The sequence below is a fragment of the Gambusia affinis genome, linkage group LG02 (genome assembly GCF_019740435.1).
Source record: "Gambusia affinis linkage group LG02, SWU_Gaff_1.0, whole genome shotgun sequence".
Classification (NCBI taxonomy): domain Eukaryota; kingdom Metazoa; phylum Chordata; class Actinopteri; order Cyprinodontiformes; family Poeciliidae; genus Gambusia; species Gambusia affinis.
Genome location: NC_057869.1, coordinates 23,482,856 through 23,505,930, shown reverse-complemented (window position 1 = coordinate 23,505,930; position 23,075 = coordinate 23,482,856). Strand labels below are relative to the sequence as shown.

The 23,075-nt window shown below is 41.1% G+C and overlaps 1 protein-coding gene across 3 annotated transcripts in view; it reads left to right on the top strand.

The window, feature by feature from the left end:
* The window catches only part of fbn1 (fibrillin 1), an 85,556-nt gene that overhangs the window by 42,283 nt on the left and 20,198 nt on the right, over positions 1 to 23,075 (top strand). For 2 of the 3 annotated variants that reach the window (XM_044134742.1, XM_044134735.1), the window contains 28 exons: positions 72 to 314; positions 1,741 to 1,893; positions 1,972 to 2,091; positions 2,180 to 2,305; positions 3,765 to 3,887; positions 4,672 to 4,794; positions 6,011 to 6,163; positions 7,468 to 7,521; positions 7,681 to 7,806; positions 7,892 to 8,017; positions 8,111 to 8,230; positions 8,360 to 8,497; positions 9,475 to 9,525; positions 9,666 to 9,791; positions 9,877 to 10,104; positions 10,188 to 10,313; positions 12,183 to 12,311; positions 13,116 to 13,241; positions 14,353 to 14,478; positions 14,583 to 14,705; positions 15,341 to 15,466; positions 15,921 to 16,046; positions 19,091 to 19,213; positions 20,467 to 20,589; positions 20,686 to 20,811; positions 22,087 to 22,209; positions 22,290 to 22,412; positions 22,535 to 22,702. In XM_044134742.1, coding sequence (XP_043990677.1) covers positions 72 to 314; positions 1,741 to 1,893; positions 1,972 to 2,091; positions 2,180 to 2,305; positions 3,765 to 3,887; positions 4,672 to 4,794; positions 6,011 to 6,163; positions 7,468 to 7,521; positions 7,681 to 7,806; positions 7,892 to 8,017; positions 8,111 to 8,230; positions 8,360 to 8,497; positions 9,475 to 9,525; positions 9,666 to 9,791; positions 9,877 to 10,104; positions 10,188 to 10,313; positions 12,183 to 12,311; positions 13,116 to 13,241; positions 14,353 to 14,478; positions 14,583 to 14,705; positions 15,341 to 15,466; positions 15,921 to 16,046; positions 19,091 to 19,213; positions 20,467 to 20,589; positions 20,686 to 20,811; positions 22,087 to 22,209; positions 22,290 to 22,412; positions 22,535 to 22,702 — 3,678 coding nt within the window. Of the gene's footprint in view, positions 1 to 71; positions 315 to 1,737; positions 1,894 to 1,971; positions 2,092 to 2,179; positions 2,306 to 3,764; positions 3,888 to 4,671; positions 4,795 to 6,010; positions 6,164 to 7,467; positions 7,522 to 7,680; positions 7,807 to 7,891; positions 8,018 to 8,110; positions 8,231 to 8,359; positions 8,498 to 9,474; positions 9,526 to 9,665; positions 9,792 to 9,876; positions 10,105 to 10,187; positions 10,314 to 12,182; positions 12,312 to 13,115; positions 13,242 to 14,352; positions 14,479 to 14,582; positions 14,706 to 15,340; positions 15,467 to 15,920; positions 16,047 to 19,090; positions 19,214 to 20,466; positions 20,590 to 20,685; positions 20,812 to 22,086; positions 22,210 to 22,289; positions 22,413 to 22,534; positions 22,703 to 23,075 lie in introns of all 3 variants that reach the window. The other variant, XM_044134752.1, reaches the window with a different exon arrangement.

Genomic DNA, 23,075 nt, shown 5'->3' with positions numbered 1-23,075 from the left:
GAGCTCAGTCTTAAAAAAGAAATAATCCGAATATTTTGCTTGCATTTTGTTTGTAATTGTGATCGCTGTAGAGGAGTTCCAGAGACTGTGCATCCAGATACCCGATTCTAACAATGGAGTGGTGATTCCCGGTCGGATCCCTGGGACTCCTAACCTACCCAGCATCTATCCAATCCCAATACCTGGAGAGGTTCCTGGTCAAATTCCCATCCAGGTTCCAGGTCACATCCCAGGTCAAAGACCGGTCGTAACTCCAGGCCAAGGTCCAGGGCCGTATCTACCACAAGTACCTCTTCCTCCTCCTCCTCCTCCAGGTGCTTTCTGGTTTTCCTGCAGAAAAATGTAGTTCGTTGCTTAAGCTAACAAACTAGACGGCATTTGAGATCATAAAACAGGTAAAAGTGCTACAGCTTTATGGGCAGAATATGTCTAAAAACAGTTCTAAAAACATTTGAAGACTAATATTCTTAAGACGACATATTACAATTTTGTGCAACTCTGAATTATTTTATAAATGTAGAATAAACCAGGCTTCTGTCTCTGGAGACTTTTTGCTCTTCGTTCCACGTTTACTTCCCAAAAAGTCATTGATTGTTGTGCTTACAGAAAAGCCATCAGCTGCATTACGTTCTCTGAAATGGGACAAGACAATAGAGCATGGAGGTTATCTTATTTTATGTTATTAAAATTGTTTAGAAATTATTATTATTTGGTGCAGTGCTGAATTACTTCCATGTCTCCATTTTGACGGTGAATTCTGCAAGTTCTTTTATGTTAAACCACGTTTTAACGTAAAAACGTGTTTTAGCAGCAGTCCTTTGGCACTGCTGCTACTTAGCAGATTGTCTTGGTTAGGATTAAATGGGGAAGATTTCACATATTTAAGCTCTTAGTTGTTAGAGAGGAAGAACTGTTTATTGGCCACATTTCCAAGTTGGCTAAAAGTCTGTGTCTAATTCAATGATCAGACATGGTTTACATGATCTGGTCTTTGTATGAGAGTAGCAGGCGGCTTCATATGGCAGCTCATATTGGGAATGTAATTTATCATCTCTGGACATTCCTGGTCCATTCCATAAGAATGCTCTTTCCTACACTAATGCAGAAAAGAGCATTGATCTTTAGCTTAACCAGTAATGTGTTGTTGACAAATAGTTAATTTTCCTGAAGGTATCAAAAGGAAGTAGACATTGATTAATGTTCAATGTGATTTTTCCTCTGCAGGCTTCAATGGACTTTAAAGTCTTCCATGTATTTCACATTTCAGATACAGTTTGCTGTATTAAAAGGTCCTGAAACTGTTTTTGTTTGAAACAGCTTGTTTTATTTTGTGAATTTTGGACAACCAAAATTGGAGACTATTAGCCTTATGAACATAAGATTTAAAGTACTTCACAGAGACAAAATACTATAATTTAGTTCAAGAATGCATAATCTCAACTCTAGATAATACAAACACATATGCTTGATGTAAATATGTTTGCTTGCTTCATTTGATTGCTTTGTTTCTGAGTTTCCATGTTTATCATGGCCTATGTTAGAATTCATGTATTCATTTTCAGCTTGCACATCCTCAGAAACTTGAACTCTATGCACCCTGGATTCAACAACCTTTTACAGCAACACAGCTCTGATTTTGTCTAAATGCTTTTTGGTACCACATAGATTGTTATACAGTATGATACTATGTTTATATTGCCAGTTGTTGAATGTGTGTGTTGTTGTTGTTGTTCCTGTCAGGTCCTGTTATCATCCAGACACAGAATATCACCAACATGTGCCAGGCTTTCCGTAACCTCTGCCTGAACGGCCGGTGTATTCCCATGCCGGGCATTGGATATCGCTGCGAGTGCAACATGGGATTCAAGCTGGACACCAGGGGCGAGTGCATCGGTAAGAACTGTTTAGCTGCCTCTTTTTCAGCTTGCCTTACGCAAGAAAGCTTTTTGAAGCCCAGTGTTTATTCTACAGATGACGACGAATGCGACAGAAGTCCTTGTCCACACGGTGAATGCATGAACACCCCCGGTTCTTACATCTGTCAGTGTCCTCCCGGTTTCCAGACTACTGCGACTCGGACAGAGTGCCGAGGTGACACCCACACTCACCCACCCTGCAGAAGCGCAGGCGTGCGCTTTAAGAAGCTGCGTGCGTTTACTCTACTTTTTGCTGCTTGCAGATCTGGATGAATGTGTCGCCAACGGACGTATCTGCAACAACGGGCGCTGTGTGAACACCGAAGGCAGCTTCCACTGCGTCTGCAACGCTGGATTCGAAATTTCAGCAGATGGCAAGAATTGTCAAGGTCCGTCAATTTGTGAGATCTACATTTACGCAGCAGAGCCAGATTTTAAAGGGTGGTTCGCGTTAATGGTCACAGTAGGTGTGACATTTATTTTTAATGGAGCACGGATTCGTTCGGGGTCTGGAATAGAGTGGGTGGGATTTTAAAAGATCCTGCTGGCAATTTTATGTGGCTTTCAGCTCAATGAGCTTTAGAGGACATGCAAAAGTCTTTACCAGAGTAATTAATGTTGTGGAAAGACTTGCACTATGTTTGCCTCCTGTGAAATCCTTTATTGTCCAAGACTATAATGTAGGCTTAATGTGAACGTTTTGGATTTTAGTTGCATTACAACTCTCTCTTTGCTTAGTTGCTGTTTTGTAAGAGGTTGTCTTTCTTCCTTTTGTTTCAACAGTCTGTTAGTCTTTATCCAACAACTAAGTCCAAAACATTAAAAACCTTCAACCAGGTTGAAGGGTAAAATGATGTGCTGCTGGCATTGTCATTTTATTATCAAAAAGCAAGGTCAAAATAGTGTCTGTGTGTATTCCTTACAATATGAAGACTCCAAACTTTGGGATTTTCAAAATCCAACAGTTCTAGTGACAGACCGAAATCCAAAAATTACAAAACAGAGCAACTTTGAAACATATATTTCTTTCACTCTTACTGCTATCTGCTGAAAGTCTCCGTCTCTTTCACTCCCCCCAAGCTTCTGAATGAACCCCAGACATGCCTCGACATGCCATAGAAAGTACTGTTTCCTGTAAATCGTGGGTGTGCAGCTCCAGTTGTGATGCCAGTTTGACATGAGTCTCTGCCCAAACATAGCTGATCCTAATAATCCACAAAGTACTAAAGAAACCTGCTGTTGTTTGATTCAGGTGTGTTGAACCAAGAAAAGAACTAAAACATTCAGGTCACTGATTCTGGACACATCTGCTTTAAGTAGCATCCTACATCTCTGTCCTTTACCTCAAAACAGCTTACACTTACAGAAAATATCTAACCCTGAGTCTTTTTTGCACAGTACACCAAGTAAGTCAGCACATAGTAAAAACTGGATGTTTTTACGTTCACTTTACATGTAATCAAGCAAGCAGGTTTGGTGTTTACAAACACGTAAAGAAAATATATGGAACCATGAGGCGGCACAGTTGTTAGTGCAAACCCTGGTTGAAGCCTTTTGGTGTAAAATTGTTTCTCTGCTGGTTCTGCAGCTCTCCCCATACAAAACCTTTGAGTTTGTTAGGTAACCACGCTAAGATACCTATAGGTTTAGTGTATGTTTGTATAGTAAGTCTGACCTGTTGGCTTGTTATTAAATGGCGATTTGCCTAAGTTGACCGAACTTTGGCCCATTGACTGATGAAAATAGGGAAATTTCCCCAACGATCCGGCTGGCTGGCTGGCTGGCTCTTCAGACTCATTCAAACAATGTTACCTGGAGCCTTCGCTAACAACCTCTGTTTTCCCACAGACCAGGACGAGTGTCTGATCAGAAACATGTGCCTCAACGGGCTGTGCATCAACGAGGACGGCAGCTTCAAATGCATCTGCAAGCCCGGGTTCCTGCTGGACACCAGCGGACGCATGTGTGTAGGTGTGTTGGTGAGATGGTTCACTGTTCAGCTGAAAGTTTCCGTCACTTTTTCCTTTTGCATAGCATGTAGTTTGCTGGGTGGCTGACTCTCTGGTATTTTATTGCTGCTGTTAAGTGAGTCTGAACAGATGGGGTAAATAGCAAAAAATCCCCCTAAATGTCTTGGAAAAAAAGCCCTTTTGTTTCCTGACAGGACAGCTGGACATGTCGGCAATCAGGATCTGCCTTTTTCTGCCTCTAACAGAAAGGCTATCCAAACCTATTTGGAGCGAAGAGAAAATGGCCTCTTTTTAACATTAGAACAACAAAACGACTATAGATTGAACAGATTTATATACATATTGTTACTTGACACAGTCAGATGCAAAAAAAAAATTAAATTCACATGCCCTGTAGATAAATGGGAAACATTCTCCATTCAAATGCGCCTTTCCGGGGTTAACTCCCCATACAGCCATTTGATCTCAGAGACGCTGAGTGCATCAAGTCATATTAGATTAAACAAACAGAACAAGGGTGTGGGAGAAGTGTGCTCATGTATGCAGCCACAGATGAAATGTGTAGCTTCAGAGGATCCTGGGGGAGAGAAGGGCGGGCAGAGGGGTTCGTTGTGTTTCAGTAAAATCTGGCTCAGTTCCTTACACATAAACATGAACATAACAACACACAGGCCACATCGCTGCTAGGAATTATGACTGTGACAGACTGCCGTTAAACGGTGAGATGCCACAAGTGTCACTGAAATAAGAGGAGAAGAAAATAAATGTTCTGCTTCTGTTTGTAGACATTGATGAGTGCGAAACTCCGGGCATGTGTATGAACGGACACTGCGTCAACACAGAGGGATCGTTCCGCTGCGAGTGCATGGCGGGGATGGCGGTGGGTCTGGACGGACGAGTCTGTGTTGGTGAGCTACCATACTAGAAGTTTTGATTGGATAAGTGATTCATTTTCTTCACTGTAAAATAAATATGGCAAGTAGAAATCTGGCACTATACTTTTTCCCTGTCGCATGGTAAAAATTCGTCTCTTGCATCGTCTAAAGTGATTGATGTGGTTCAGTCATACTTATTCTGCATGTCAGTAATGTCCGATTGGATGTGAACCCACCTGTGAGCTAACAGCTCAGATTACTATTCCACCATGCAGCCCTCCTCCTGAAGTTTTCCATCAACTCATTCAACTTTTATTGTCAACAGGGATGAATAAATGTTTGTTCATCCCTGCTGGAGGTTTGTGTATCTCTACTTGCTTAGCCACTGCTGACTAAACTGTTTTCTGATACATCAGTACACCGTTTTAATTCTTTGTGACTTCTAACCCTGAATTTGACCTTTTTTCCTTGACTACTGTTTCCCTCAACTAGGTGAGATGATCCGCCAGTCCATGTAATAAGTGAACAGTTTTCGCCATTGTTGTTAAATTAGAGTTTATGGCCAATTTAATCTCTCAGGATGGAAAATAAATAAATCTCCTGCTGATTCTGACATCCAACAATTGTAACTGTATGCCCCAGAGTGGAATAACTATCTGAGCTCTCGTAACAAATGGTGCACCTGTAGACAGAATCGGTTTCTTCGGATCCCGACAAAAGTCCAGAATATTTCAGAGATGTAAGCAGATCTGCTCAAGTGTTTTTGTCATTCTCCACTAAAATTAATATATCTTAAAATTTACGACGGTTCCTTTTTAGACAAGGGAAGCTTAATATGAAGACAAGAAGGATTTCTGCCAACTATCTGAATTGATTGTTTTTGAGCCTCTTGGCGCTCAAACTTGTTGAAAACTAGAACTTCTTCTGCCTTGATGTTTTCAACATTCCCACATTTCCCAAAATGACAGTGCATTATTATTTGTGAGACATGTCGAAACGCTGTTGTTCTGCGGGTGGGTACTCATAAAGATGATATCAGTGCAGGAGAATGCCTTAAATCCAGGGAGAGTACGGATAGAACAGCCATTTGTTCTCGCTAGTGTGAATGTTTATTGGAGTTGCTGACTGTTGCCATTCTTTTCCCTCCGTGATGGTCTGTTTTCATCCGCTTTTAGGATCTTTTTTTTTTTTTAAACTTAGTTTTGGTTTCTCACATACATGTCGTCATGTTTCTTCTCCTCCAAAACAGACACACATATGCGCAGTTCTTGTTACGGTGGCTACAAGCGCGGGCAGTGTGTCCGACCTTTATTTGGAGCGGTGACCAAGTCAGAGTGCTGCTGTGCCAACACGGCATACGCCTATGGAGAGCCCTGCCAGCCCTGCCCACCAGAGAGCTCGGGTACTGCAACTTAAATCTCTTCTCCTCTGTAGATGTATTAAGCCCGATCCTTCTTCAGACGGACTTTGAAAGCATTTTTTGCACAGGGCGTTTAATACATTTTACTCAAATCAGAGTAACTAGAATCCGTTACCAGATGAATCAATCCTCAGTGAGCATTTCTCTGTAGAAAGTCCAACCAAACGATGTCTAAAAGTCTAAAGATTTTTAGGCCAATACCAAATTCAGATGTTATGGTATCTGAATTTGTTTTTAAGACATTATATGAGTTTAAATGTAGACCTATTTAGCTGAGCATTGAAAAGAAAGAATGAAATGCACAGATTGCAAACTCGGACATCTATTACCCACACAGTGTTTTTTGCATGTTCACATGTACAATTAATCACTTGTAATTGCCAATATGTAAATAGTCTTTGACATGCCATTTTATTATAAACTGAAGAAAAAATATAATTCTTTGTAAAAATGTATACATTATATCTTTATAAAAGCATCTTTTAATAATCTTTAAGTGGATAATAAACATGGTTGTCATGAAGCCCACAAAAAGGGTTTAAATTTTTCAGTTTGATGTAATATTCTAATGTTTTCATTAGCTGTAAGCTGATGACTATGAAATACTATTAAAAATTAACAGAAAAGGCTTGAAAACATTAGCCTCTGTGTAATTAATCTATATAAGTAAATTGAATTAATGAAAATAAATTAACTTTTCAATAACCATCTATAATACAGAATACGACTGTGTTATATGAAAGAAAGAGAATGTCTTTTACATGCACTATCTTTGGTTACCGACATTTATTTTGGTCCTTAAAGATGTGAAGTTATTTTTAAACTCGTCAGCCTACGTTAAACTAAATCTAGACTTAGACATATAGGTCTAAATCAGGGCTGGAGACTCTTTATTGACTTTTGTAAATAAGTTTTGCATGCACTGTAGAAGTCAGGTCTATTGTTCAGTGTTAGCTCACCTGCTGAGATTGACTGAAAGACGTGTCATCTGGTCATGAAACACAGGACACAGATGTGTATATCTCGTGTTTCTTGTGTTGCAATATAATTTGTTTAGTTGCTTCTCATTAGTGCTGCCAGTTAAAGAGTTTAAATTAAAGGACACCAGAGAAACACCACATGAAAGGTGCTTAATATACATTGCAGCAAAATAAGAATGCATGTAAATGGATAATGGTATGGTACGAAATGTCCTTGCATTTTCTTAAACTCTGGTAAAAGCTATGTTTTCTTGCGTGTGAATTATTTGCTTTCTTCATCCAATGTGTGTTTGTGTTTTGTTGCAGCTGAGTTCCTGGCTCTGTGTCCCAATGGTCCCGGCACAACAGGCGACGGGAGAGGTGAGGAGAAATACGCAGACTTATCCTTAAATGTTGTCCTGGTTATAGAAAATAGCAAACAATTGCACGTCAGACAGGCAGTGCTGCTTGAGCTGAAAGTGGGTTGTGGTCTGATCATTTTCACTCACATGTTCAGCAGGTTGTTCTTTGCCTTCTCAGATATAAACGAATGTGCCCTGGACCCTGATATCTGTCAGAATGGAATCTGTGAGAACATGCTGCGCTCGTTCAAATGCAACTGCAACGACGGCTTTGAGGTGGACCACACGGGCAAAAACTGTGTTGGTAGGTGGACTTCAGTAAACGTGTGCTAACAGAAGCCCGGGGGAGAAAACTGATGGCATGTATCGGTTTCTGATTTGTGCTTTAGATGTTGACGAGTGTTTAGTGAACAGGCTGCTCTGTGACAACGGCCTGTGCAGGAACACTCCCGGGAGTTTCACCTGTCAGTGTCCAAAAGGATATCGCTTTGATACTGAAACCATTGCCTGCGAAGGTTAGACCAATGCTCAATCCCTGGTGCAATGCGTCGTTACATATATTTGATCTCTTTCTCTGTACGATAGTCAATCTCTGTTTGTGCCCACAGATGTCAATGAGTGTGACTCTTCCCCGTGCATCAACGGAGACTGCATCAACAGCCCGGGGTCCTTCGTGTGTTCGTGTTCAGTGGGCAGCTCCTTGGACAGCACTGGACTGGAGTGCATTGGTAAACAAAGAGTGGCTTTATTTCAATGCCGTAACCACAAATATTCTTTAAAGGAAGTGTGCACTTTTTTTTTTCCCCCTACGCGTTAAAGTATTTTTGTTCACCACGAGATTTTCTTTAATGAAACAGAGACGACTAAGAGCAACTGCTGGCTGAAGATGGTCAACAATCGCTGTGAGGTCAACATCAATGGAGCTACCCTGAAATCGCACTGCTGCGCCACGCTGGGAGAAGCCTGGAACAGTCCATGTGCTAAATGTGAAAAAGGTGATCGGCGTTTTCTGTATTTTCATGACCGCAAGGCTTTCTCTACACAAAACCGCTAGCTGGAAACCGACGGTATTTCTGGATGTCGATTGAAGAAATATTCCACCGCATGGCGCCTGACGAACCCACTGCTAATGTAGCACATGTATATTCTGCATCAGAAGCTACTGAAATACTGAAAAGGTGGACTAGTACACACAGTATGAATCATATCTACATTTTGTACTGTTATTTGCCCAGGCATGTGTAGAACAAATCATGTTTGAACTATTTCTAGGTGTTTTATGCGTAGCAAAAGATAGATTTGCTCTTTAGAAACATATTTTCCACTTCAGTCACTATTACATGTTTGTCGTTTAGACATTTCTGCTAACCGTTCTTATCGTATACAGCTTAAATTGAACTGAATTAATACAAAGATAACACTTAGGTAATATAGTTTTATTAAAATGGTTTCATATTAAATTAGATGCTGTTAAGTTGTAATAGTATGGCAACAATCGAGTAACGTTTTTTTTTATTGTTTTACCATAAAATAGTCTCTCAGCATAATTACTGTATCATTTTTAACAATGTTTATTATTAAACAATAGTTGCTGTGAATGAATCAAGTCGTTTCTCTCATTATCACTTTAGTTCGACTATCTGGAATCCTCACTGTTTTTTCTAGGTAATTTCATAGTAACAAGTTTATAAATTAGCACATATTAACCACATTTTAATGACAAATAGTATTTTCTCTGTATATCACTGCAACCTGTGGGTTTTCAACCCTTATTTCCTAACCTCGCTCATATCTACAGCAGTATTTAACCCAGTTTAAAACAACTAAAACTGTAAAAAGCAAAGCTGTGTGGCCCTCATAGTGAGCAGGACGGTTACTTTGACTAGCCTAACATTGACTTCATCAACCTGTTGTGTCTTTAATCAGACACCAATAATGACTAGCGTTGCATTGTACCCCTTCCTCTCTTCAGATCCAATCTGCGGTAAAGGCTTTGCCAGAGTCAGAGGAAATAACTGTGAAGGTAATGGGCTGCTGTGAGGACTTCATGATGCAGAACATTGTGCTTTTACCTTTGAGTTCAGTAATGTGGAGCACTCAGCTCGGCTCTCGATGTTGCTTTTTTTTTTTTTTTCTTCCCCCTCTTTCCCGGCCGACTCTCAGATGTGGACGAGTGTCAAGTGTTTCCGGGTGTGTGCATAAATGGCAAGTGCGTCAACACACAGGGATCCTTTTTCTGTCAGTGCCCTCCAGGGATGACTGTTGACATCAGTGGAAGGATGTGCATTGGTAAACCTTTCATTCAGTCACTGAATGATGTGTGCATTATCTAAGTTCAGATATCTAATGCATGTTAACATTCTGTGATTGAAAGACCTGCGTACCGAGCACTGCTACCTTACCCACGACGACGAGCGCTGTGGGACCCCCATATCAGGGAAACACAGGGTGGACGCCTGCTGCTGCTCCGTCGGTGTTGCTTGGGGGCCCGAATGTGATGAATGTCCAGAACAGGGCACACCAGAGTTCAACCAGCTGTGTCCTCGGGGCCCCGGCTTCTCGCACAGAGGGGACTTCATCAATGGCAGACCCTTCCTCAAAGGTATTGTCGGTAGAGTGTGACCCTACAAAAGGTGTCCCATCGGTTGTACTCTAACCGGTTTCTCCTTCCGCTTTAAACCTCAGACATAAATGAGTGCAGGATGATAAACACTCTGTGCTCTAACGGGAGATGCAGAAACACCATCGGCAGCTTCCGCTGTCGCTGCGACAACGGCTATGCCCTGGACTCGGACGAGAGGAACTGTACCGGTGAGCGGCTTTTCTGAAAGTTGTCAAACAAAAATGTATCGGGGCGTGCTGTGGTGGCGTAGAGGGTAGCGCGACCCACATTTGGAGGCCTTCAGTCCTCGACGCGGCGGTCGCAGGTTCGATTCCTGGACCCGGCCGACGTTTGCCACATGTCTTCCCCCCTCTACTTCCCCCTTCCTGTCAGCCTACTTTCGAATAAGGGACACTAGAGCCCACAAAAGACCCCCTGGTGGGGAAAAAAACAAAAAATAAAACATTTGTTACAATCCATCTGTCTGCCCAGCAACCCACTTTTGGCAAATTATATATTTAAAGCTTAATCTGTGGAAATATTCAACAATTCACTATGTATTTCATACTCTTTCTTTTAAAACTGGCCAGAAGAATATCAAAATCAGAAAAAATACTAAAATTTGATATAAAAAATGGGTAGAAACTCTAAAAAATTCAGAAATCAGTGGTTCAAAATGCCTTTAGACGTATGTTTAGCTTCTTTATTTACGTTAGGCGTCTGAAACTTATTCAGTTTAGCTGGCTTTCAACAATTTTACCCTTTCTTCATCAGTTCTTTTCACTCCATCTTTCTACCAGCTCTAATCACGGTAAAGTGATGTTAAGCCATTACTTACACTCAGCTCATTCAGTCTAATGGGAACCTGGCTGCTGAGGATATGCTGGAGCTGGTCCCACGCCGTCTGGTTAAGTTCTGCTATACTGAGCACATCACTTGAGGTTTATATGGCATTACAGTTTATGGATTCTGAGCTCTTTTAAAGGCTCTGAGTGATTAAATGATACTTGGGATGCGTTACCTCAGGTGAGTGAGACTCCAGCCTGATTTCTCAGTGTAAAGCGTTTCATAATGCGGCTTAAAATCGAAAAGGTCAAAGCTTTTAGACTTGGGGAGGAATCTGAGAGAGGAGCCACCTTATCTTTGCTTAACTTCTCTTTATGGTGTTCTGTTCCTGCACCAGTCTCTTTTCAGCTAATTTGAACTTTTATGATCCATTAGCTTGGCATGCAAATGACCTCCCTTGGCCTTTCGTGTTAGTCTCTGTTTTCACAAAACAGGAAATCATCTCCAATTCAGAAGCCAGGTTTTCTTCTTGTACATTTTCCTAAAATTTTACAGCAGCTTGTTTTTCCAAACTATTCGATAGTTTCATATAAAAATATAAGCTAGAAGAAGTAGATCAGTGGTAATGGTATAAACTGACTCCTACAGGGTATTAGAGCTACACATAGTAGTCACTTAAGAAGTGTTTATATAAACTATATTACCAAATCTATGGCGTCTTCCCTCCAAATCACTGAATTCAGTTTTTCCACTCAGTTTTATGAGTGAAAATCCAACACTCAGACCGCCGACTGCGTCAACAAACTGTGTCTGAGGTACCCAGTGAATTCCAGTGTAGGATGTAATAGTTCTTGTGCAATAAGTCCAGTCATGAAGCTTCCTCGCTCGCTTAGTCATGGAACAATCCCAGTGTGGAAGACAGAGCAACACCGAGGTCCGCACTGTGCCGAAGTCACCAACTATCTGCAGAGTGAACTGCCTTAAACCTCCAAACTTCATTTGGTTTTCACATCAGCTCAATAACTAAGTAGAAGGGATTTTCAGAGCCAGATGGAGTTGTGCAAAGCATGCCGCCGCCGCAGCACTCTAGAGCCGTGGAGATGGGTTCACAAATTGAGGAATCTGAGTTTGGTCAATTTTATGCTCCTAACTTTACAGGAACAGTGAGTTTATAGGAACAATGCTATGTTTCAAATTTTCTGACAAGTGATTGATTGAAATAAATGAAGTGAATAACTTGTTTTCAGTGTGTTTGACAGAATCTAAAACGTATTTCTTTTTTTTCCCTGTAGACATCGACGAGTGCCGGATATCCCCGGACCTCTGTGGTCAGGGCAGATGTGTTAACACACCCGGAGATTTTGAGTGCGAATGCTTCGAGGGCTACGAGAGTGGCTTCATGATGATGAAAAACTGCATGGGTGAGCAATGACTCGATTTAATAAGCGTACGTCAGATCAGCTCTGCTGCTGCTGGTAAATTGATTGAGCAGAGTGCAGAAATGCCTCGTTTATGAAAGGTCGTTTCATTTGAGAGCAGGAGTGATCTTTCTTACGCGGTTAAAGCGGTAGGACCTGAAAGCAGGGAGCTGTTACAGCTTGTAATAGTCTTCAGCTACAGGGAGGACCTGCAACACAGAGCCAGCACCAGAGCTCCCTTCAGGTTCATAAATTCCTGATGAGGTGCTTATAAGCACTTATGCCAAACGTGGAGCAGCCCATTTTTGGGTTGGGTGATGTAACCTAGTATTACTTTGGCTGGCTTTACTCACATATTACATACATGTTGGAGCAAAATGGGAGTTAAAATCATTCTTCCACCTGATTTGTGTTTGGAAAAGCCCCAATTTAGGCTTCCCAAGTTGTCGCCACAAAGAGCCATAAGGGTGGTCCAGACTTATAATTATTAGAAGACAATCCACGGTACAGGACCTCAAGATGGAGCAAATCAGCAAGATAGCAGCTGTATTTTTGTAATGTTGGCATTTGGAAAGGGAAGTAATAAGTGTAGTATTATAATCATTTATCAGGTTAGGCAGGTAGACAAAACTTGCAAACTGTAAATACTTCCTTGCTGTTGACGCAACAGGCTTCCCTAAAGCTAATTCGACATGTTCAACCCAGTTAGTATTATTAGAAATTTAGAACTTGTGAAACAGATATGTCAGAGCCAGAGGTCTGACATATCTGTTATTTTGCCTGTGTTGTGTGTTCCTCTGCTGCCAGACATTGATGAATGTGAGAGGAACCCTCTCCTGTGTCGTGGAGGTGAATGTGTAAACAACGAGGGCAGCTTCCAGTGCATCTGCCCCGAAGGACACGAGATCGCCCCTGATGGCTCCGCTTGTTTAGGTGAGCAATAACATCAACTTCCTCTTTTTTACTTTTCTCAGGGATTTTTGTTAGGGTGTGTAATGTCCTAAGGATGGCGATCAGAATGTCGGACGTTACCGATTGGGACAGTCGGAAAACAGAGAGGGAAAGAGGAGCGTTGCATCGTCTGGCTGGGTTTCTGTTAATGCTGCTAATGTATGTGTGACGTCTATTATTGGACAGATGCAGTGATGGTGCATCAGTGTGAACGATAATATTCAAGTTGGATCTTGTCAAGTTGAAGACAACCCCATTTTACTAATATACTTTAGGAAGATCAAATACGTTTTTTGCTGATTATTTTAAAATTAAATTTATTCACATCAAAAATAAATCTATATTTTTAGCTACTTTTCACTGTTTTGCAGGATTTACATTTAATTACTATTTTGTTTTCATAAATATGTTAAGTATTTTCAAGCATGGTCGTCTAGTTTTCTGTTATAATGTGGTCATTGTGACACCAGCAACAATAATTACAGTCATTTTTGGTACAACGTTGCTCTGTGCATTAAAAGCACAGATTATTATTGGATTATTCTACTATTAAATGCCACTTTGACATGAAAGTACCCTGCAAATCCCAACAAGACTTAAATAGCCACTGACATTCGCACTAAGACTTCAGAACTGTTATTCAGTCGCATTGTGTTGTCTAAATGTGTAAACAATGGAAATGTTGCTTGGAAATGCCAAAATGATTCTAAATTAGATGAGAACCAAATGTTAAAAGCTGTAGCCATTGTAAATATGTAGACAGAAATAAATAAAATAATCCGTCTTTATTTCATACAGTTAGTGCTGCAGCAAAGCTAAATCTCATGGGACGTTAGAAAAGTTACTTATTGCCTTGTGCCATATATAGATTCATGTAAATGTCTTTCTTGGTCTTTTGTTTGAATTGTGAATGTCAGTTTTTACATATGCAAGTACATATACATTTTATGCTATTATATGCCTAATCATTAGTGTCTGTTCTCATTTTTAATTCTACTTAACGAACCATTTAATGTGTGTGTGTGTGTGTTTTTTTTTTATTTATTTCATTTTAAATTTTTCTTGTTTTCATTGAGGCTTTCTTCTTTTGCAGATATAAATGAATGTGAGTTGAGTGACAGGTTGTGCAGGAACGGCCAGTGTGTCAATATGATCGGCCGCTACCAGTGCACATGCAACACAGGCTACAAATCCAGCGAGGACAGGCTGGACTGTGTTGGTACGTAGTAAAATATGCGACTGGTTCACTTGTGATGGCAGACTCTTTCTGCTTTGTTGATTTATTAAACCTTTTTTACTCATCTTGTTTTTTCTGCTGCTCAGACATCGATGAGTGCACCATTGAGAACGGTGGCTGCGAGTTTTTCTGCACAAACTCGGAGGGCAGCTATGAGTGCAGCTGCAAGAGCGGCTATGCGCTCATGCCCGATCTAAGAACCTGCATTGGTAAGTAGGTGTATTTTGTTTTGCAGTGTATAAGAAAGTTGATCTTTTTATTACTTATGGACTATAATATAATTTCATTTGCATATTTATTCCTACTTTCTACTTCTGATCTCGAGATGAGATAAGAAGCTGACTGATTCTCACTGGCAAGTTCAATGCTTCAAATTATTCTTTGTTTACAAAGTTACAGAAGTTCTTCTGTATTTCTGAGAGTGTGAGTGGTATAGCAAGCCATGCTGAAGTGTTTATGTCGCTACATGGTTATGGGAAACCTGCACTCAAAATGTAAGCCATAGATCTACAAAGATGTCTTCTTTAGTTTCCTACTTTGAAATGTCTTCAGGAAATGATAGATGTTGTTCTCTCACCATTACCTCTTTCTAGCTTCAAGGCTGGCTCATATCTGAATATGGCTGCAGGTTGCGTATGCTGTTCACAGTTTTGCTCTCACGCCTTTAATTTCCAACAAAATTCCAGGCTTTACAGTGGTAATTTGAGAGCAATGTTTCGGCGTCATGTTTAATTTATGGCGCATGCTCTTTCCTGGATTGACCCGACAAAATACACACCGGTGTGTGTGCCGTACAGGTCTGTGCTGTAGCTTTGATTCGCCTCTGTGTGTCTTTAATCTTCAGATATCGACGAGTGCGAGGAGAGCCCTGAGATCTGCGATGGGGGCCAGTGCAGCAACACCCCAGGGACGTTCCAGTGCCTGTGCTTTGATGGGTTCATGTCGTCGGAGGATATGAAGACCTGCCTGGGTGAGCGCGCGAACACTACAGCTCTGACCTTATTAAATCCAGGAGGTTTGGATTCTCTGGGATTTACTGAGACAACGTAATGATCCACTTCAAGGGTATCCAAAGTATGAGTCATGAGAATGAGTTTTAATGACTCATTTCTGTGAGTGTGTGCCTCTCAGAGCAGGGAGTTTTTTTTTTTTTGTTATTGTTGTTGATTTATGGGCTAGTGAGCGTTGTGTTATTTTCACCAAGGAGGGAGGAATGTGTGACATTTAGACGTCTGACCTCCCTGCACGAGAAACAAAAGCTTGCCACCCCTCATATAAAGGCGTGTATCTGCGCAAACACTCAGCTGGGATTTTCAAAACAAACAACCTTTATAGTCACAAAACCTTTCATTAATCATCATAAACATTCTCTTTATTGCAGGTCTGTTTAATCACAGTCCTTTTTCCTTCCCGTCTCCATCTAGATGTGGACGAGTGCGAGCTGAACCCCAACATCTGTTTGAGTGGAAACTGCGAGAACACTAAGGGGTCGTTCATTTGTCACTGCGACCTGGGATACTCTGTCCGCAAGGGAACCACAGGTTGCACAGGTGAGTGTAAGCATGTAGGACTGCACACCCTGCCGCTGGGAAATCGCGGATGGCGGTGAAAAGGATGTTTGCGTGTGAGCAGAAGTCTGCTGTTTGTTAAAGTTGGGTTGTGTAACATTTCTAAAAAAAGAAAAAAAAAGAAAGATTTTTGATGGTTGTTAAAAATATCACCCTGCCTTGTCACAATGACATGAAACAGACAAACTGTGAAAAAAATCAAGCTCCTCCAACTCCTCCCTGAGCTATTACTGCAGTCTGCAGAAATGCACCGCTGCCCATCAAGAACAACCAATCAGAGCCAGGAGGAAGGGCTTAGCGCTGTGAATCAACTTTGTTTATTGTTAATGTGCTAACGACGAAAAAACAACTTACCGCTCCAGGAAAAGTGTTTGTCCATGTTAACTAGGCTGAGCAGTCATGGTGGGCTCTGCTGACGGGGAGACGCTGCAGCTTAGCAGAGCGCAATGGGGAGGGTGTGAGCAGCGCATACACAAAGATTATTAACAGTGCTAAGATCCGCACTCTGACTCTGGGAGCACTGGAAGAAGGCAGAGCAGCTTGATTTTTTTCACTGTTTATCTCTCTCTTGTGCACAACAAGAGAGAGATATATGTTGTACATTTTATAAAACTTGCATACTCCTGCTTTTAATCACGAGCATTGTGCTTTTCTGTCACCCTGTGAGAAGGAAAGAACCTAGGAAAGACGGGGCAGGACGCTAGGAGAGTTAGCAGACGTGCCGCCAACATCACCAATTCCCCTCAGAAAGCTTCTGTCTGACTTGATGAGAAACGTGCAGATAAACACACGCGGGTTAAAGCACTCAGGCGCCCTCTGTAACAGCAGCAGGAGCAGTGAGATCACTATCTTGCATCAGAGGCATGCATCACATTGCACCTTTGTTTATTCCTGGGTTGGTCTTTCATTAAGGTCGGTTAAACATTACGTGATTGTTGGAACGCCTCACCGGCACGTAATCACCTGTAACGGCTCCAAAACACATAAATACAAAGTCCGTCCGGCTGCTTCGACAGTTTGCTGGTTTGGAGCTACTTACCGTCCAACGAGAATTAGGTCTGATTTATAACACCACTTAGTTTGTGATTAAAAGCTAGTTCTAAGTTTGGTCAGTGATTTTTTTTTTTCTGGATTTGTCTTTAAAATGAGTCGATGAGCAGCAGCAGCAGGTCTCACTTAAGACACAAATAAACACGTTTGTCAGAATTTGGACGCGGCCGGCCCCACTTACTCTCAATGACGAGCGCTTCCAAGCACAGACACACATACACTCTGGCTCGTTTCTAATCCCATTAAAACGTCCATATAGAAAGCTGGTGTCGCAGCAGAGCGTTTGGGTCTGAATCACCCGTTTGGAATTTCATCCCCAGACTGGAGAATTACGGCTCTAATTTCTCTCAGCGAGGCAAGATGTCTGACGGACAATTTGACGAAACCTGCTACTCTTTGTGGAACATGCCTCCTACCAGTACGTTGATTTGTGTAAAGGTCATCGAAGTCCCGGATTTGGCCCAGCTGGTGGTTGAAGCTTTCCCCTGTTTTGCTCCATAGCAGAGACATCAAACTTCAGCACTGCTGTGTTGTGGTTGTGTTTCTTCTAACGTTTGGACAAGGTGTGGGTGAGCTTACTTAAAAGGCATGAGTTTCAAACTTGGCAAACATCTGTAACAACTGCATTTAATACACAGAAAGGCAGGCTCCAGATTTAACTACAACTGTTGACGCACTCTTCACATGCAGCAATTTCTGAGTTGCACTTTGCTTTTTCCTCTCGTGTGTCTGTGCGTCTGCTGTGCTCTCTCTGTCATCAAAGCCTCGGTGGGGAAACGATCATTAATTCCATCTGTAATCCAGGGAGATTCGCTTGCCGCCAGCCCTCATATTAACTCCACGATCAAATGTAGTGTAAATATACCGTACCCTGTCCTCAGGAAGAATGTAAACCAGAAGCGCCATAATCTTTAATTGACAGTGTTTCTGAATTACTACCCTCTCGGAGACCGACACGCGGAGAGAGGAACGCGTCTCTCCGGCTGTTAAATCGCCAACATCTTGACTGAGTTCACAGCACGGCTGGCTTTTGATATGCGGGGGACACGCAGTCGCGCTGCCTCCTTATTCTCAAGGCCAGGTATTGTGTTGGTTCAAGTTTCACGAGGTCGTTTGGGGCTCAGATTAGAAGTCGTCATTGTGTGTTGTGGCCGTAAATAGAACCTTTTTTTTCCACTGTGGTATTTAGGTATTCCTCCGAGAGTTCCCTGAGAGGCAAGAGTTACGCGCTCCATTCATTATATCACCACCAGCTGCTGCAGTGAGGTCTTTATTAGCTCTACGCTACAGGATGTTCAGAGCTTTATAGGAAGGGCGTAATTTAATAGTAGTCAAAAGTAATTGTTCCCGTTATTTACTGTCACTTGTTTATTCGAATCCAGGGCTCCCACACGTCAAGTGAATGTTTCACATTGAAATGAACGTCTTTACATCACACTTTCAAAGAGACCGTGCCTCGGAAAAATGTTGTTTCTATGTAGAACATCTGGAATGTTGAGGGAAAAAAAGAACGTCAACATTATAAAAAGTAATTTAAGCAGCGCAGAGTCTATAAGTAAAGCGAAAAATCCTTATCCCCTCAGTAATACCAGTTCAGAAGAAGCAGACAGACTGATGCCTCAGGGCGCTGTTCTTCCACATGAATCTCTTTATTTCTCTCTTGACACGCTTTAACAATCAATTTCCAGCTCATTAAATCCTCATAGGATGGCTGTTAGTATCAGAGATCATGAGAACGCCACAATGTCTTTGTGGCCTGAAATGCAGCTCTCATCAGACCAAGCTAGCGAGCCGGGAACATTTAGGTCTGTCGCCTCTCTCTTTATGCAGTGCAAGCCAAGCATCAACTTTGGTCACAGTGCCAAAAACTCCAGTGGAAAAGCAAAGCAGACCCAAATCAGCAGACCATCAGAGTCTGGTTTTTTTCTTTTTAAATTTTTTTTTCTTTACTTGGAATTGTTTTTATTTCTCGTCAGATATCAACGAATGCGAGATTGGAGCCCACAACTGCGACCGGCATGCGTCCTGCACCAATACAGCGGGCAGCTTCAAATGCAACTGTGCGCCAGGTTGGATTGGCAACGGCCTCAAATGCACAGGTAATTGAATGAGACAGGCAGACGTGTGGACATGGTACTTTTTAAAAATATCTTATATTTGCAACTGCATCTTGACAAATCAAAGTACCACAAAAAAATCTGACAAACTCAACAGTAAAACACAAATGATGTAGTTTTATTTGTGCTAATTTTGATGATCATGGGCTACAGGCAATGAAAACTAAAATTCTGCTTTATCAGAAAATTTGATCACCACATAAAAGTGAATAAAAAGACCTTCAACACAGCGGTGGTGAGTGGTGTGGACATATTATGGCATAAGACTGGTGACTTCACAGCTGCCACGTCAGTGATACCCTCCACGAGGACAGAAAACGTCACTGCTGAAGAAGCTGGTTGTGCTGCACACAAGCACATTAGTGGAAAGTTAATTGGAAGGAAAACACGCAGTAGAACAAAATTGATTGTGATCCGAAGCCTCTTCACTAGTTTGTAGGAGATTCACAAGCCACAGACAGCAGCCTGGGTAGAAACCACGTACAGACCTACCCAAGGCATTCACTGCTGCATCCCTCGAACTACAACACTCATCAACCAGATGCAACATCAGAAAAATGGACTGCTTTTCAGTGTCATCTTTTTACATGGAAGTTCACAGTGCATTCTTTTGAAAATCAACGTCCCTGGAGCAAAAGCAGAAAGACAAAAATATCCAAGTTGGTCCTGTCTAATCAGAAACTGATGATTCAGTTTCTGTCAGCTGTAAGTCATAATCCTGAAGATTAACAGAAATAATTACTTGAAATATGTCTGTAAGAAATCTATGTAAAATATGAATTTGAGTTTTTAAATGGAAGTAGCTATTTATTAACTACAGTAAGTGGGAAAAGAAACAGAAGATTAAAAATAATCTGCAATGTGATCCTTCTAGCATTTGTTTTCTTCCTAGATAAAGACCAATAAAGCTTGAAGTTTTTATTTATGGCCCAGTTCTCCACAGTTATTCAAATGCAAATGAAAACCAATTTTAAAAACCCTGGAATAAATTAATCAAATAAGATAAATGTGCATATGGTCATAAAATAATCTTTTTGATTTGGTTCTGCGCATGCAGGATGGAGCATTTTCTGATTAAACTGTTCTTCTCATTTTTGCTTCAACAAGGAGACACTAGACATTTTTGTGTTTTTTTGTAATTTACCAATATAAATAATATTAAATAAAAAGGACAATTTTAAAGGAAATGCTGAAAATATGAGGTTTTTTCATTGTTATTCTGTGTTTTGCATTAGATTTGGATGAGTGTTCAAATGGGACACACATGTGCAGCAACAACGCCGACTGCCTCAACACCATGGGCTCGTACCGCTGTGCATGCAAGGAAGGCTTCTCAGGAGATGGATTCCACTGCTCAGGTCACACAAGCAAACCAAAAAACACAAGTTCCATCCATATTTTTATTTTTTTTTAAAAGCCCAATTGCGATAAAGTCCACCTGCTCACCTCTGCAGACAGCGACGAGTGTGCTGACAACGGCAACCTGTGTGAAAACGGCCACTGTCTAAACCTCCCCGGAGGTTTCCGCTGCGAATGTGACATGGGATTCATCACCACTCCGGATGGGAAGGCCTGCGGGGGTAAGGCGCCGCTAAATATGGACGTTCTGGTTCCAGAACCTCTGAATGTCTGGCCATATTCGTTGCAAGTGTTAAAAATGTCCTGTGTTCACTCCTGTGAATGGCTGTTTGTTTTCCCGTTTAGAGAAACAGACAGTCCAACGAGAACGGGGCTTTCAAATGTGACTCATAAAACAGAGTGTTGGAAACAGGAAGTTTGCAATGTGCTCAGCATTAAAGTGATTTTAGTTGTTTATTTGGGAATGACACAAGTGAAACTTGCCTCATTGTGCTTTGAAATATTGGTGATGATTTGGTGTTCCAGCGTTCCAGTCAGTGCTGAGAAATGATCGCTTTGATCACTGAAAAGTTAAGTGTCATAACTTATTGATCGATTGTGAAAGATGTTTTCTCACTTTTAGTAATTTGTTTATCATGTAAAGTGCCAAAGGAGTAACTGATATCAAACTTCAATGTCTGTTTACCATTAATTATACTTAAATATATACATACATATATATAATTTTTTTGCTGAATTTCAAATTGGACCTGCTGTCTAAAACAATGCAAAAGTTTTATAAAAGTCAAAAGTATATTTTATATGTGTTTATTTCTTCCAATGTTTTAATATTGACGGTATTTCTTCAGGTTTTTGAAAATCTTCATGTTGCTTTACTAGCCCCATAGCTCTCACACACCATTTACATAGAAGGTTTTACACAGATGTAGTGTTTTAGTGTGACAAAATTGACTAGTTTGTGACTCAAATTTCACAGTAATGACCAATAGTGATCAATCAGAGATTTCACTTATAACTCAACATGTTTAAGACTTTAAAATAAGAGCGAATCTGACAGGATGACCTCTTTTTGAATTACATTGGCTAATATTTCGCATAGCCTTTCTTGCTGGTACCCAAAGAGTTTTTAATTTAGTAAGTTGATCTACAAAGTATAAAAAAATGAAATAATGTAAAAAAAAAAAAAAAGACAGTGATTTCAGTGAAAAGTGAACTACCTGGTCATGATGCAGCAGAACCCTGTGAATCCCACACTGTTGATTTCTATAAACACACACTTTCCAGAACGGGAGTGCCTCAAATGCAACAGATACGCCACACCAACATATAAGTACGTAAAATTAAATCCTCACTGTACATCGATTTCACTCATTTTTTCAGTACACCAGCATAAAAGAGTGAAAATGAAATAAGTGGCACAGTCTGAAGCTTTTAAAGGATATGAATTAACCTTGAGTAAACTGCTGAGTCCATCTCTCTCTCTGTCTTTCCCGCAGACATAGATGAATGCAGCTTTGATGACATCTGTGTCAATGGACGCTGCCAAAATATCCCAGGACTTTTCAGATGTCAGTGCAACCTTGGATATGAGCTGGACAGGGGTGGAGGCAACTGCACAGGCAAGACGCATTGAGAAGGGAACCATAGCCGAGCTGAGGAAATGGGGAATTTCATCAGCTTCTCTTTGTCTTTCTCCCAGACATCAATGAATGCGCAGATCCAGCTATTTGTCTGAGTGGAATCTGTGTCAATATCCCTGGAAGCTACATCTGTAACTGCCCCCCCGACTTTCAGCTGAACCCCACTCGGGTGGGCTGCGTAGGTGAGACTCAACACATCATCTCAACCGATCGGTGATGTTTATTGTCAGATTAGCAAGGAGCAAAATCCAGAAAAATCCCCATACATATATATGTTTGTGTGTGTGTGTGTGTGTGTGGACAGACACTCGTACCGGAAGCTGTTACCGGGATGTGCGTTTCCGTGGAGACTCATCCGAGAGTCTGGACTGCTCCAATGAGATTGGCGTTGGGGTTTCTAAGGCGTCGTGCTGCTGCTCCGAAGGCCACGGCTGGGGGAGTCCGTGTGAATTATGCCCACCTGGAAATTCATGTGAGTCCACACTGTGGTACCTAGACTTAAAGAGGAATGATACAGAGATCTGGAAGAGGAATAACAACAAAAAAAAAAAACACTCCCACTATTGAACCTTAAGAGTTATATCATGTTTAATTTTTTAAGAGTTATGTCAAAGTTCTATTATAATTTTCTATAAGATGTTGAAAAGATAGAGAAATTAAAAAAAGATGAAGATATATTATGGCTTCAGTTGTTTTTTTATCAAGGTAGTTTTTTTCTTTAAGTTTTGTGTTACTCCCAAAGGTTTTGGATTATGGCTACTAGGAAAACTAGTCATTCAAAATGCTGTTTTATATCCATTCAGCCAACAGTGCAGTCATTTCCTGCGCTTTTTATTTTTCATTTT